Consider the following 13,396-nt stretch of genomic DNA (forward strand, 5'->3'; position numbering starts at 1 on the left):
TTTGGATAATGGAAGAGTCATGCTATGCTCATGGAAAATGCACTGCATAAAAAAAAAATCTATGTATAAATTAGTAAAAATTCCAATAAACAATTTATGATATTGTTTCTTGCAAACTTATTCTGAAACTGATTTAAGACTAATCCGCCAAAGCATTAAAATGATTTTTAAAACTACAATACTAATGTAGAATTGCATACACAAATCCCTCACATAGAATGGACTAGAAAATGCAGAAACATAAAAAATATGTAGGCATTTAGTTTATGGTGACAAAAATTAGTTATGAAAACAATGATGTAGGCCAACTGTCAAATCAGAATTAAAGTTATATTTTATACATTAGTCTGAAATTATAGACCAAGATACATTTCAGATGGAATAAAAGATGATTATATAAGTGTGAGATGACAACATAAATCTATATGTATATAATCTTATCATGCCAAAAGCATCTGAAATTATGACTCACAAGTCAAACATAACACAAAAATTTGATTACATAGACTTGTAAGATTTCTCTATGGCTGAAAAGACCACAAATGAAGAATAAATAAAAAGAAATTGCTAAAAATGTTCATCTTTTTTATGGAGAGAGCTGTTAAAACAGAAATTTGAATGGAAAAAATGGTAACACTGCATGAACAAACATTTCAAAATTAATGAATTAATATGGACAAAGTATTTAGGCACATTTATGTTAACTTATAATTTAATAAACACAAACTACTTAATACTTTTCAATATTATATTGACAATTTTTTAAAATTATAGTATCTGATGTGAGTACTATATGGGAAAAAAGTCACAGTTGGTACAGAGTGAATCTGTACAATCTTTCTGCAATATAATTTGGCAATATTTACCAAATGAGTTTTTATACCATTTAACCCAGCAATACCACTTACCAGAATTTACCTTCAGGAAATAAGAAATGTACAGAGATGTGTAAAGAAGAATGACTTCTCAGTTCCCCAAAAGAATGCTCAGTTCTAAGAGATATTCAGCAAATAAAATGGATACCGTGTTTCCCTGAAAATAAGACCAGGTCTTATATTAAGTTTTGCTGCAAAAGACACATTAGGGCTTATGTTCAGGGTATGTCGTCCTGAAAAATCATGCTAGGGCTTGTTTTCCGGTTAGGTCTTATTTTCGGGGAAACACAGTATAATTGGGGACTTGAGCAAGAGGTGGGATTTGAAACTGATTTCTAAAGTATCTAAGCAAGGAATAGGAACAAGGAATTTAGAGGCATGGCCATGTTTATGTTTTGCTCTTTCTGTTTTGTTTTGTTTTGTTTTGAGATTTACAGCCGATGCCAGAAATTAAAGAAAATACAAGTAATATATAATAGAAAGCTAAACTAACAATAGCTGCTGTAATAGATGAACTTTTTAATGCTCAGTGTTTTGAAAATAATTATTTTTCTCCTTCAAGCAGTTTAATGCATGTATCCTTAGGCAATTTTCTTCCAGGTGAAGATTTAGTGACCCATAACCTTACTTATTATTGAATCTCTCTCATTTCAACTTATGTCTCCTGAAGTCACTCTACGGGGTTACATGTGGGAGTATTTATTGGCTGGGCCTTCCTTCAATTGCCTAGAACACAAATCACATGGTTACGTTCAACTGCAAGTGATGCTGGAAAATGCTTAGCTCTTGTACACTGAAAGAAAAGGGAACAAGTTTAATATATTCTAGAAATGTGTACCCCAATATACCCTTCTGATCACCAAATATATTTTTCTTCTCGTTTCCCTCACACAAACCACTGCCATTCCCCCTCCAAAGAGATAACCTAAAGACCCACCAAGCAAATATATTCATCCCAAAGACCAAGACCATAGATATGTGCAATCCTCTTCTTCATATCTGGATGCATAGATAAGGAACAAATGAACCAAAGGACAAGTTATCAATGATCTTCTCCACTTATACACAAAGTATAATGATAGAACAGAGCCAGGAGTAGCGCTCCTTTTTACAAATGCTCTCATTTAGAAATAAAGGAAGAATGGCAGACACTGAGTGGTCACTGATCCATAGCAATTATGGAAACATATGAGACTCTTGTTAAAACATCCCTGTGCCTTAGCAATAATTGTAGTTCTTGCAGAAACTGGATGCTCTTGTGTTCGTTTTTGTTTTTTTTCTTTTCACTTCCCCAATTCTATCCTGTGGGAAATTCAACCTTGTCAGTCATACTCCATGGCCGCATCTGAAGTGAGTGTTCAGGAATATATCCTCTGTGGTGACTGCACAACTTTTATAGTCCACTTGTTTCTTTCACTAATTTTGGGGGAGTCCAGATTGAAGTTTGTTTTTTTTTTTTTTTTCCTTTCTATCTAGACATATGTTTCTTTGGCATAATAGTTCTATAAAAAATACAGTAGACTCCTAATCTATGTGTCATATTCATGTACCTACAGCCAAAATCCAAGACCTTTTGGAGGCATAACTGCCAAGCCTCACTTATTTCTTCACTTTTCACCTCTAAATCCCTCTCTTAGAATATAAGCAGCTGCTATGAGGCAATCTACAAGTAGGCTTGAGAGGGTAGGCAGTACATGCAATCTGATCTTTGCTATAGGGCTGGTGGATATTGTTGCTCAAAACTTCCCTCACTTTTATCCCTTACTATGTGACTTCTATAAGTAATTGATTTTCCAAGCTTTTGAAGACCCAAATGTCTGGGCTTTTTTTTGATCTTTTCCATTTCTGCTTTAAAATTTGCTATATTTTACTGGGCTCATGTCTTTCCTGTAATATCTTACTAATGGCAGAATGTAAAAGTATATTATTAATCTATATTTTTCCAACCACTTCCTTTGACACTACATGTCCAACAGGTACTTTATCCTCAATGTTGAGATGTTGAGTATTCATTTTTCACCTCCTCTCAATAACACTTAACACAGTTTTTAACAACATCCTCTTCTCCTCAAAATGCATTTTTTTTTTTTTTTTTTTTTTTTTTTTTTATATCAACAGTAGTGTACTCTCCAGGATCTTTCCTACCTCCCTGTTCTCTCCTGCTCAGTCTCTTCGGCTGTAAGCAGTTCCTCTTCCTAGACTTTAAGTACGGGAGTTTTTCAGGGCTCAGTTTTCAGACCTTTCCTTCTCTCTATCTAGACTCACTCTCATCCCGAGTTTATCAATATCCATAGCTTTAAATAATATGTATAATGATAAATCCCAATTTATCATCTCTAGTTCCAGCCTTTCCCATGACATAATTTTATTTTTAAAATGGTATAGTTGTGTTCCTTACACTAAAACGTGCACACACATATTTTCAGATGGAGAAGAGGAAGGAAAGTCATAAAACTATGAAAAATTATGTATGTGTATTTGTTTATCTAGTCTCTTTTTAAAATGTAAATTGAATAACAACAGTGATTGATGTGGCAAATATTCTATCCCCAACTATCTTGTCCATTATGGATACACAATGAACATCCGTTGACTAGGTGATTGGTGTGATACACATGGATGACAATTTATTTTAATAGAAATGTGCTCATTTGAAATAACTCCTTCAAATGCATATATAAACTCTATGACCAAATGACACACTAACTTGAGCAATGTTTTCTTCTCTTTTCTAGACCCCAATGCTCTGGCTGGCCAGACTGGACCTGATCATGCTCTTATAGGAGGAATAGTGGCCGTAGTTGTATTTGTCACTCTGTGTTCTATATTTCTGCTCGGTCGATATCTGGCAAGACATAAAGGTAGGTTATAATTAATAAAGTATTCTTAACTCCGACAAAAAATTCTAAAGGCTAGCTTCACCATGAAATATCTTAGTGTGCACATGCAAGAAAGAGAGAGAGAGAGAGAGAGAGAGAGAGAGAGAGAGAGAGAGAGAGAGAGACTCATACTAAATTATTTCAGGTAATTCTTGATTATTTTATTCAACTTTAAAGTTAAATCGGCTTAGGAAAATAATTGCTAAGGTCACAGAGTGAGTCACTGGTTCAGAAAAAAAAAAAGGAAATTAGTTCGTAATTTATCTCTAGAACTGAAATTCAACTATAACATTAAACATTTAGTCAATGTTCTGTTTGTAGGTTTATGGATACACATGTGGCCATTTAGTACGGAAAATCTGTGTGTTCTTGCAATGAGCTAGGTAGCAAACTATTGATACAATCTACTTTTAAATGGATTTACCAAAATGAATGGTGACACATGTGATGTGATCATTATCAACATCTTAACAAAGGATCCTGATTGCTACAGCTGTCTGGATCACATGGTCTGCATCCCTCATTAAAGAAATCAAAGTGCTCATTACCCATCCCCGTTTGGCTGTTGCCTCCCGTTAATCTGACCACAGCTTCATCTGCTTTTTACCTGAAAACTGAAACAAACTGTGTAACTTCAGCAAAGTGAATTGTGTGGTTTATGATGCCTCAGAATATGTTCTAACATATACGAAAACTGACATAAGTTTTTATTTTTGCCTAAATGAATATAGCTTTAATGCTGGCTATTTACCAGTCTCACAGACCTAACCTATTTTTCTTCCAATACAACAGGAACGTATTTAACAAATGAAGCTAAAGGAGCTGAAGATGCACCAGATGCTGACACAGCCATTATCAATGCTGAAGGCAGCCAAGTCAATGCTGAAGAGAAAAAAGAGTATTTCATTTAAAATGCAGGCCAAGATTCTGAGTTTTACTTACCAGGCTGGCTGCTGGAGAAAACTGGCTATCATCCTTCAGAATTCATTTCTACCATCTTCTGCTACCTTTATTAACTCCCATGCTGTACTGCTATCAGTAGCCAGTGTATACCAACAATCAGCTGTCGAAAACATCATTCTTTAATTACTGTACCATCCATAATGCAGGACATTTCTTACTGCCTAAATCCCACACCATTGCTCTTTTAACATACAGTGCTTGAATATACAGCCTTAACAATGTTAATCATTTCCTTGGATCATGATATGGAATTGTTTTTATACATTGAAAAATGTATACAGAGTTGTTGTTTTGCCCCCTCATTTTTCTCCTTTTAAATCATACATAGATTTTGTCATTTTGCCATGGGACAGCTTTCACAAGGAACAGGATTAGTTAAAGAGATAATGTGCTTAAGTTTAATCAGACGTTAGAGGTTTACAATATTTTCTATGTGTCTCTCTTTAAGACATGCTTGAAAACTTATGCTCTAGAAAACACAAACTCAAAACACTGTAGTATAGATTCTGCAATGTTTGAGATATACTGGTAAAGCTGTATCAATTTGCTATTTAAAAATTTAGTACTTGATACAGGAGCCATGTGTATGAGTTGCAACCATGTCACAGTATCTTATGTAATTATATAGATCTCACCATTAGCTTATTATAGCTTCATTTACCAATAAATTGTTACAGACATTTTACTGCTTTGGAAATCACAAAGATTCCATTCATTTCTCTAATTTGATGCTATAATTTATTTGCTCCTCAAAGACTCACCTACCTAAACAAAATTGAAGTATCCATAGGGCACAATTTTGAGACATTTTAGTATCTGTATATAGTGCATATAATAAATCCAATTAAACATTATTTGATACATATTTAACTTTTTTGGCTGTAGGTAATTCAGTCATAAGTAAGCATTTTCTAATGTCCATTATATCCCTTTAGATATTACTTAAGCCAATATTATAAGTAGATAACATGTATTAGTATTTTGTCTGTATGTCCTAGCACTGTTCAACAACAAACTTTTCTAGTTCTTGTTAGTTTTTATTTGTTATACAATGGAAGCACAATGTTATAAGGGAAGGTAATTTTAAGCTAACAACCAGTGCACAGCCTCAGGTTTTAAATTACAACCACAGTTGAATAATAACCTAAACATAAATTCTTAGTTTGCTAAAAATTTACAAATTTTAATTTTAGCAGTTCCAGAGCTGCTTATCTATGTTGGTTTGCCAAAAAGAAGTGTTTAAGATATGTTTTCTGTATAAATGAACTAATTCTTTATATTCAATTCCTGTCTATGCATTTTGTGAGGTACACACTTATGAAACAGTGAGTGATAGAGAATTTCTGCCATGCTTTTAACTCCAAGGTGAAAGTCTCTTTCTCTGGATTATTTCTGAAATTTTGGTGTAGTTAACCATTAAGAAATGCTGTATTCTTAAATATGACACAAAGTCAATCTGAAGTCTTATTATTTCTTCTAGTGAGATACAATATTGCTAGATTAGTTCTCATTAAATTTATTATATGCTAAAATTTAAAAATCCAGTTAGATAAAAATTATTTTCCCATTCACAAACATTGCACCTTTAAGAAGAAAACAAATATAACAATATGGTAGCTATACTTGTGATGTCTGACAGCATGATGGCCTTTGTTTTGGAAAATTATATCTTGGAATTTATTTTGGGGAAATGAGAATGGTTGAGTATGACATCGCGTGTTAATATCAAATGAAAGACAAGGGTGCTGTATCGTAGATTATTTATCAGAAAAGTATACATCTTTTAAATACAGTGTTAGAATTTTAAATTTTTTTTGATTGTTGAAGCATTTATCTTGTTGATTCCTTACAAAAGAAAAAAAGGACAATGTCAGTCGAGCAGCACTTTTTCAGAATATACAGAACATAAATAATATGATGTGGTTGAGTGTTAACATAATAAATCATATACAGTATGACATTTTAAGGAAATAAGTCTGCATTGATGTGATTGCATGCTTGTTTTTACAGTTCAATTCATACCATCTGTGGAAAAATGCAATAATATGTTAATATAGTATGGTAGTTTGAGAGAATCAGGTAGGTGCTACTAGACACATTGAAACTAGAATAGGTTTATAAACTGTTCATATCTTTCAATGCATAATCTTTAGAAAGACTCCACAAAGCAAAATTCATCCTGTTAGTACAAATGGAAAGGTTCTTGTTACAGAAGTAAGTTGTATAAACTGCATCATCAATTACTATTTAAAGCCTAATTTCAGGATGCACTTACAAAATTGCTACTCTTCATAGATGCTGTATTTACATCCCTCTTCATTTTGTCCATATTATACTTGGCTCCAACTGCTAAATTGTTGCCTAAATAACTCAATCATTATTTATAACACTGTAAAATTAGAAATCCCAAAATGGTTGCATTTCAAGATTTTTTTATTCTTTAACCCTTCAGAGTACTATATAACACAATTAGAACTGTTTAAAAGACACTAACTGGTATATTGTGATTTGTGGGCTATAAGCAAATATTTCGCCAGTTAAAATAGGTATCATTTTTAGTTACTAAAAAAAAAAAAAAAAATAGGAATAGAGTCACGTTTTCCTATCTTTAAAAATTTTTTGATTCCCACCAAACAAGGAAATAAATTGTAAAAATTCTGCCATTTCTGTAAAAATCAGAAAAGAAATGAAATACATTTGTAATGGAACCATGTCAACTATCTGAAATGTGTACACTTGTATGCACCGAGAGCCAAATTCTGTCTCTGCTTAGTGAGCACAGTACCTACAGAACTCAGCGGAAGGAGTGTGCGCGCTTGCACGCGCGCGCGCGCGCGCGCGCGCGCACACACACACACACACACCCCTAGTACAATATGGAACATTATTCTTTACCAAAAGTAGCTATTCTCTGCCAGTGTACTGTTTACAGTGTAAATTGAGTGTCCTCCATCAAAAAGTGTAAGCAGATTTTTTTTTTCCATTTTTGAAAGTCCTAGATAGAATGATTATCAAAATTAGGAAGGCAATGAGAGTTTGTGAGTGCTAAAGCAAACACAGAGAGCATGAGCAAGGTATTTGTGTGTGTGTGTATGTGTAAGTGTGAGAGAGAGAGATTGATTGATTGATTTCAACTTCTTTTCTTTTACCAGAGAATTCAAGAAGCAGTTTAAGGAACCTGATATTGGAGTTTAATCTAGAAACTGGATGATCTCATATTGATTCAAGATACTTAATCTTGCATTGAAACCCCACAATTAAAATAACAAATAGAGAAAGAAAAGTAACTTTCCTAAATATGGCAAAGAAGCTAACACCTCATTTATTTTTATTTGTAAAAATATAAATATCTCAATTAAAAGGACAGGCTCACTTGTAATTATGTACTCATGATTGTAATAGCATTGAGATTCCATATAGGCACATGTACAGCAACGGTTTGACGGTGATGGTTCTTCCATGTAATATAGCAGTCATCGTGTAATTTAGTGCCACTTATTGCAAAGTGTTACCAAGGAAAACATTTGAAATACTTTTCCTTTTTCTTTGGACTTAAGGATAATTTAAGGAATGATAAATAAGAAATTGCATATTATGGTTTTAATTGTGGAGAAAATTCAAAACCTCATATCTTACTTCAACTTCCTGGTCATATTGCTAATTACTTAGAGCCCTCTAAAAATGCCCAATATTATCCCCCTTTGCAAATTTAATCTGTGATGAATATACAAGACAAAACAAACAAACAAGCAAAAAACAAATGGCGACAACAACTAAAATAAATGAAACAATGAGAATTACTGAGTAATGCTTTTATTAAGTGGCACAAAGTACACACTAAAAACTATGCAAAATATAGGTAACTACAGTGTACGTACATGTAAGTATCTTGTACTTGCTGTGTATGGATGTTCGAAACCCATGTAATTATAATATGCATTTTGAATATTGGGAAAGAGGAAATCTTAGTGTAGAAAATAGAATTTGTTTTGAAATATACACTGGCAATATTGAAATATACTCAGTGCAATATCTGCAATTCTATTGCTGGATACTTAATGCAAAGGGATTTTAAAGAATTTTAAAGATTTCTTCAACAAGATCCAAGAGGTTGCTGATCTTCACCTCTCACATACTAAAGCATTAATTAAAAATACAACTGATTCAGTAACACATTAAGGTTTTCTTACTTGATCATTAATGTGACATAATAAAATTATTTGCCCTAGTTTTTAGCATTATGGGAGAGAAAGAAACTTTGATTTATATGTAATTGAATTTGGAATTCTTAAACTTCCTTTGAAATGTGTGTATGTTTTAATGAATTGTGGCACTTTTAATATAAGTACAAACTTATTCAATCAAATGCACAGGTTACCTTTAGTAGTTAAAGTCACTATATCTTACTGAGAAATTTTTGTATCTTTTCTTTTTCTATTCATTTTTTTCCCTTTCTCTCCCTATTCTACTCCAAGCATGCCCTTTGCACTTATACCCTTCCAAAGTCAATGGATTGAAAGTAGCAAGATTATAAAGAGAGCTAAAGGGGACAACATATAAGAATGAGTTCTAAACTCATCAGCATTTTTATGTATTGAGATTATGAATATTGAATGCAATAGTTATTAGATATAGCTGGTAAGTTCTCTGCCATGCATACTTACAATAATCCTTCTACCTCTCACTTTTAACATGGGCTATGATGATACTTCAATATAAATAGAAGAAATAATTATTTACAAGATATCCCAGGAAGCACTCTTTTGGGGTTATCATAACAGTATGCTCCCCACCCTCTGGGGAATCTCAAAAGCCGACTTCCTTTAGTGTATTCAACAGTGTACGGATCTGCATTTGTTTTTCCTTTTCTATCATTAACTTTTCCTACAGGCAAAATATTATAACTTTATAAAGACAGTTCTTCTCATGCCTATTTAATATTTCAATGTAATAGTAATACAATTGTTTTGATTTTTTAAAAAGATAATTTAAATGGCAACACTTTGCAATCCAATCTATTTATTTAATATTTAAAATACAGCACATTCTTATGAGTTGATGTTGTGTTTTTAAGTAAAAATTATGTATATGATTTGTTTTCCCAAGCAGTGTTATCTATATAAGACAAAAATTTAAGTATTTGAAAGACTGCCTCCTTATTAGCAAATAATCTGTGAATAATGAATGCAAAGTATTGCCAAAAATGTCCACTCTGTCTGCATAGACGTCATATAAATTTTTCAAATGATGTAATTTAATCATTCTAAAAGGAAATGACACTTTAAAAGCAAATTTTCCTCTTGGAAGAAAAAAATACAGAAAATATCTCAAATTATGACTGAATCTATACTATATGCATAAAGTTAAAGTAAGATATTTCTATATTATGTGGTTATGTTACAAATAATATTTGATCTAATCTTTATCATTTCTTCCGTATATGTGTGTACGTGTATATACATACACGTACACATATATATGTATGCTAGTTACAAGATATATGGTTATTTTGGAGAGAATAAGCCCAAATATGAAAAAAGATGTAAAAATAAAAACATTATTCTCCCCCTAGGAAATATGCTGTATATTTCAAAAGAAGAAAAGTTAAAAGATATTTGAAGATTGCAAGGGCAAAAGAAAAACCTACCAGGGCTCAGCACTTAAGCACTTTTCCCACATTCAGGGTCAGAACAGCAGTGATTCCTACTCAGACTTAAAGTGCGGTATGAAATGCCACATTACACTTCTCTTACACACAGTACTGTCAAACCTCAAAAGTTTTCTTTCTTCAGATGCTTTTCCTTGTACATGATACTAGTAGACACTCTTCTCTTTATATTTGCTGATAGTGAAACTTAATATGCAATAAAATATGTGATGATTGAAAGCAGTGGTCACCAGTTGGTTAAAAAAAAAAAGATACTATGAAATGTAAACTGAATGATCTCTCTATCTTTTTTGCTTTTCTCTGTTTCTAATGTATTGAATTCTTCTCATAAATAGAAAAATAATTTAGAAATTTTTTAAAACTAGTATTCTTTCTCCTTATATAAATGTATAAAATTTTAATCTCTTGACAAATTTATTCAACTGTACCTGCTGTACTTATTGTAGATTCAATGATGCAGTCATGTAGTAATGCAAGGATGTGTGAGTTTGGGAATACTAACCTATTTTTTCTTTCATATTCAGTTCACATCAATATTTGTGAATTGGTTGTTTAGCTTTTCATTCAACCAAAAAATATTCCCTCAAGAAAGCTCCATTTTTATCATAAATATTTCAATATAATCAACATTGGAACAAGTCTGCCATGTTAAAAAGAATTTAAAGACTTATCTCTGAAAATTGTTACCCTGAAATGCAGGTGTTCCCAGTAATGCAGCTTCAAAAATAAAATGTTCTATTTATATGATATGAAATTCATAACTTTTGGAAGGGTATATTTAGGACAGCATAAAAATAAATTCTGTGCTGTAAGGAAAATCCACCAAAATCAAGCATAGTGCACAGTTATTGAATCTACTGTTATCATTAACATTTTCAAAAAAACAAAATGCATATTGTAATATTAGGTACATGACACTTGCATGTTGATATGCCTATATACTTACAAAGTATTCAATGTGTACTTAGTGGCGCTTAAAATATGTCATGTACAACTCTTATAAACATCCTTACAGGGTTCCCATTTGCACTTCATCTTTCAGTAAAGTCTTGTCAGAAAAAAAAATTGTCTGATACATATGGAAAAATAAAATTTGAATTTTAGTTATCTGTTGGACATTACTGAATTGTCTATTCATTTAGTTCATTTTCTTAGGCATGAAAACAGACATTAAAAGATGGAACTTTCTTTTTTCCCACTGACAGGTTACAAAAGATGTTACAAAACATCTCCCTTTAAGCCAAATACATAATTTTGCATATCTATTTTGAACTGCATACATCACTCATTCATTTTAGATTTTCTCAACGATGCCATTTTGTAAATTTAAAAATGGTAGTAAAACAAATGTTATCTTATTTGTACAACATTTAGTTGTTACTCCTTGGAATATATGAACCTTGTAATATGCTGACTAAGGGTTAAAAAAATGTTGCTGACTTAGGGAAATTTGCTTGAGATTGCCAAAATTTCAAAACTCTGTAATTTTACATTCACTTATGTCTGTTTACTAATGTTGACTATGAACACAAGCAAAAATACCTAAACCTATTTTTTTTTAATTTTCACACTCTAACCAGTATTATATATTTCAACTACCTAAGATAATGCAATTAATAATATATCTATCCTAAGCTCATGCCAATAAGAATTTGAGATAAGCTTTTAAATTTATGGAAGATTTTCTTTGTGTCTTTGGAAGTTCACTTACCATGAGATATTTTATAGTCTAAATAACAGATTTTGTTATACAGGGTAAGCCAAAGGCTGTACAAGAATTAGTGTCATTGGGTCTGATATTTATGTTAGACCATGAAATATTCCATTAAAATTTATCTGTAAATACAAGGCAAGATTTTGTATCTGGTTTATTTTGTTAAGTAACATTTTATTTATTTTAATCCATTTTTCCTAGCAAAGAAACCCTGAGATGCAAATTTGATACTGTATTGAAGATCAAATTCAACACATCTGAAAGAAAATGATGAAATTCAAAATAACCCATTCATAGACATGATCTTTTTGTTGTTGTTGTGATACCCCAAATGCCCACTCTTACTCAGCTCTATAAGCACATACGCATACGGCATTCATGCTTCCTAGATAAATTAATCCTATGTTTTCATAGTGGCAATTGTTTTTTCTGTCAAAATATTCATCAGCATTTTTTAAATCAAGAGGCATACTGAAAATTCTACTTAATATAATTCCCTAAAGGATAGAGTTAAGTCTGAGGGTCCTTAATTAATAATTGCATAATGGTTTTAGTCCAAGATAGGTACCTTCATTACATGACAATCTTGGGAGGATGCTAAAAACAACTGCACACCCCTTTTAAAACAAGAAGTTCAAGGAAATATACAGATATAATTTTTTTAAAACCATACTTTATTTGTTTTGTGAACTTTAAGGATAACTTTTCTCCCCTAATGTTGTGAAACCTAGCAAATAAAAGTGTATAGAAAAGAGATTAAAGGAGAAAAGTAGTTTCCTGGTTGCATTTTAAATGCCACTTCATGCTACTCTACACTGCCTGTTATTTAATCAAAGCATAACTATTAAATACCTACTACGTACTTCATTTCCCCGAAAATAAGACTAGGTCTTATATTAATTTTTGCTCCAAAAGATGCATTAGGGCATATTTTCAGGGGATATCTTATTTTTTCATGTCCAACAATCTACATTTATTCAAATACAGTCATGTCATCTTCTTCTGGAACATCGTCATCACTTACTAAATGCGTGCATCTGGCTGATGATCTTAACCGGGGCTTATTTTCAGGGTAGGTCTTATTTTCGGGGAAACATGGTATCAAGTCAGTTCACCTAAAGAATGACTCCAAGAGAGTAAAAATAGCATTTTACACCCAGACATTCAAAACCTGTTAATTAAATCATCTTTCCAAATAATGACCATTTTCTGTATTTTCGGCATTCTTATGTTGGAGGGAGTGAGGAAATTCTCATAATAAAAGTAAAGTGTAATTATGAAAGAAGTCTTGTAATTT

The 13,396-nt window shown here is 32.0% G+C and overlaps 1 protein-coding gene across 3 annotated transcripts in view; it reads left to right on the forward strand.

Annotated features, from left to right (window-relative positions):
* The window catches only part of CADM2 (cell adhesion molecule 2), a 1,072,141-nt gene extending 1,059,627 nt beyond the window's left edge, over window positions 1-12,514 (forward strand). Inside the window, exons 9-10 of one of the 3 annotated variants that reach the window (XM_033131962.1) lie at window positions 3,611-3,736; window positions 4,547-6,684. In XM_033131962.1, the coding sequence (XP_032987853.1) occupies window positions 3,611-3,736; window positions 4,547-4,665 (245 nt within the window). In that variant the 3' untranslated portion in view covers window positions 4,666-6,684. Of the gene's footprint in view, window positions 1-3,610; window positions 3,737-4,546 lie in introns of all 3 variants that reach the window. The other 2 variants (XM_033131946.1, XM_033131956.1) reach the window with 2 other exon arrangements.
* The last annotated feature ends 882 nt before the right edge of the window (window positions 12,515-13,396 follow it).

Source organism: Rhinolophus ferrumequinum, chromosome 2, assembly GCF_004115265.2.
Source record: "Rhinolophus ferrumequinum isolate MPI-CBG mRhiFer1 chromosome 2, mRhiFer1_v1.p, whole genome shotgun sequence".
NCBI classification, from domain to species: Eukaryota; Metazoa; Chordata; class Mammalia; order Chiroptera; family Rhinolophidae; genus Rhinolophus; species Rhinolophus ferrumequinum.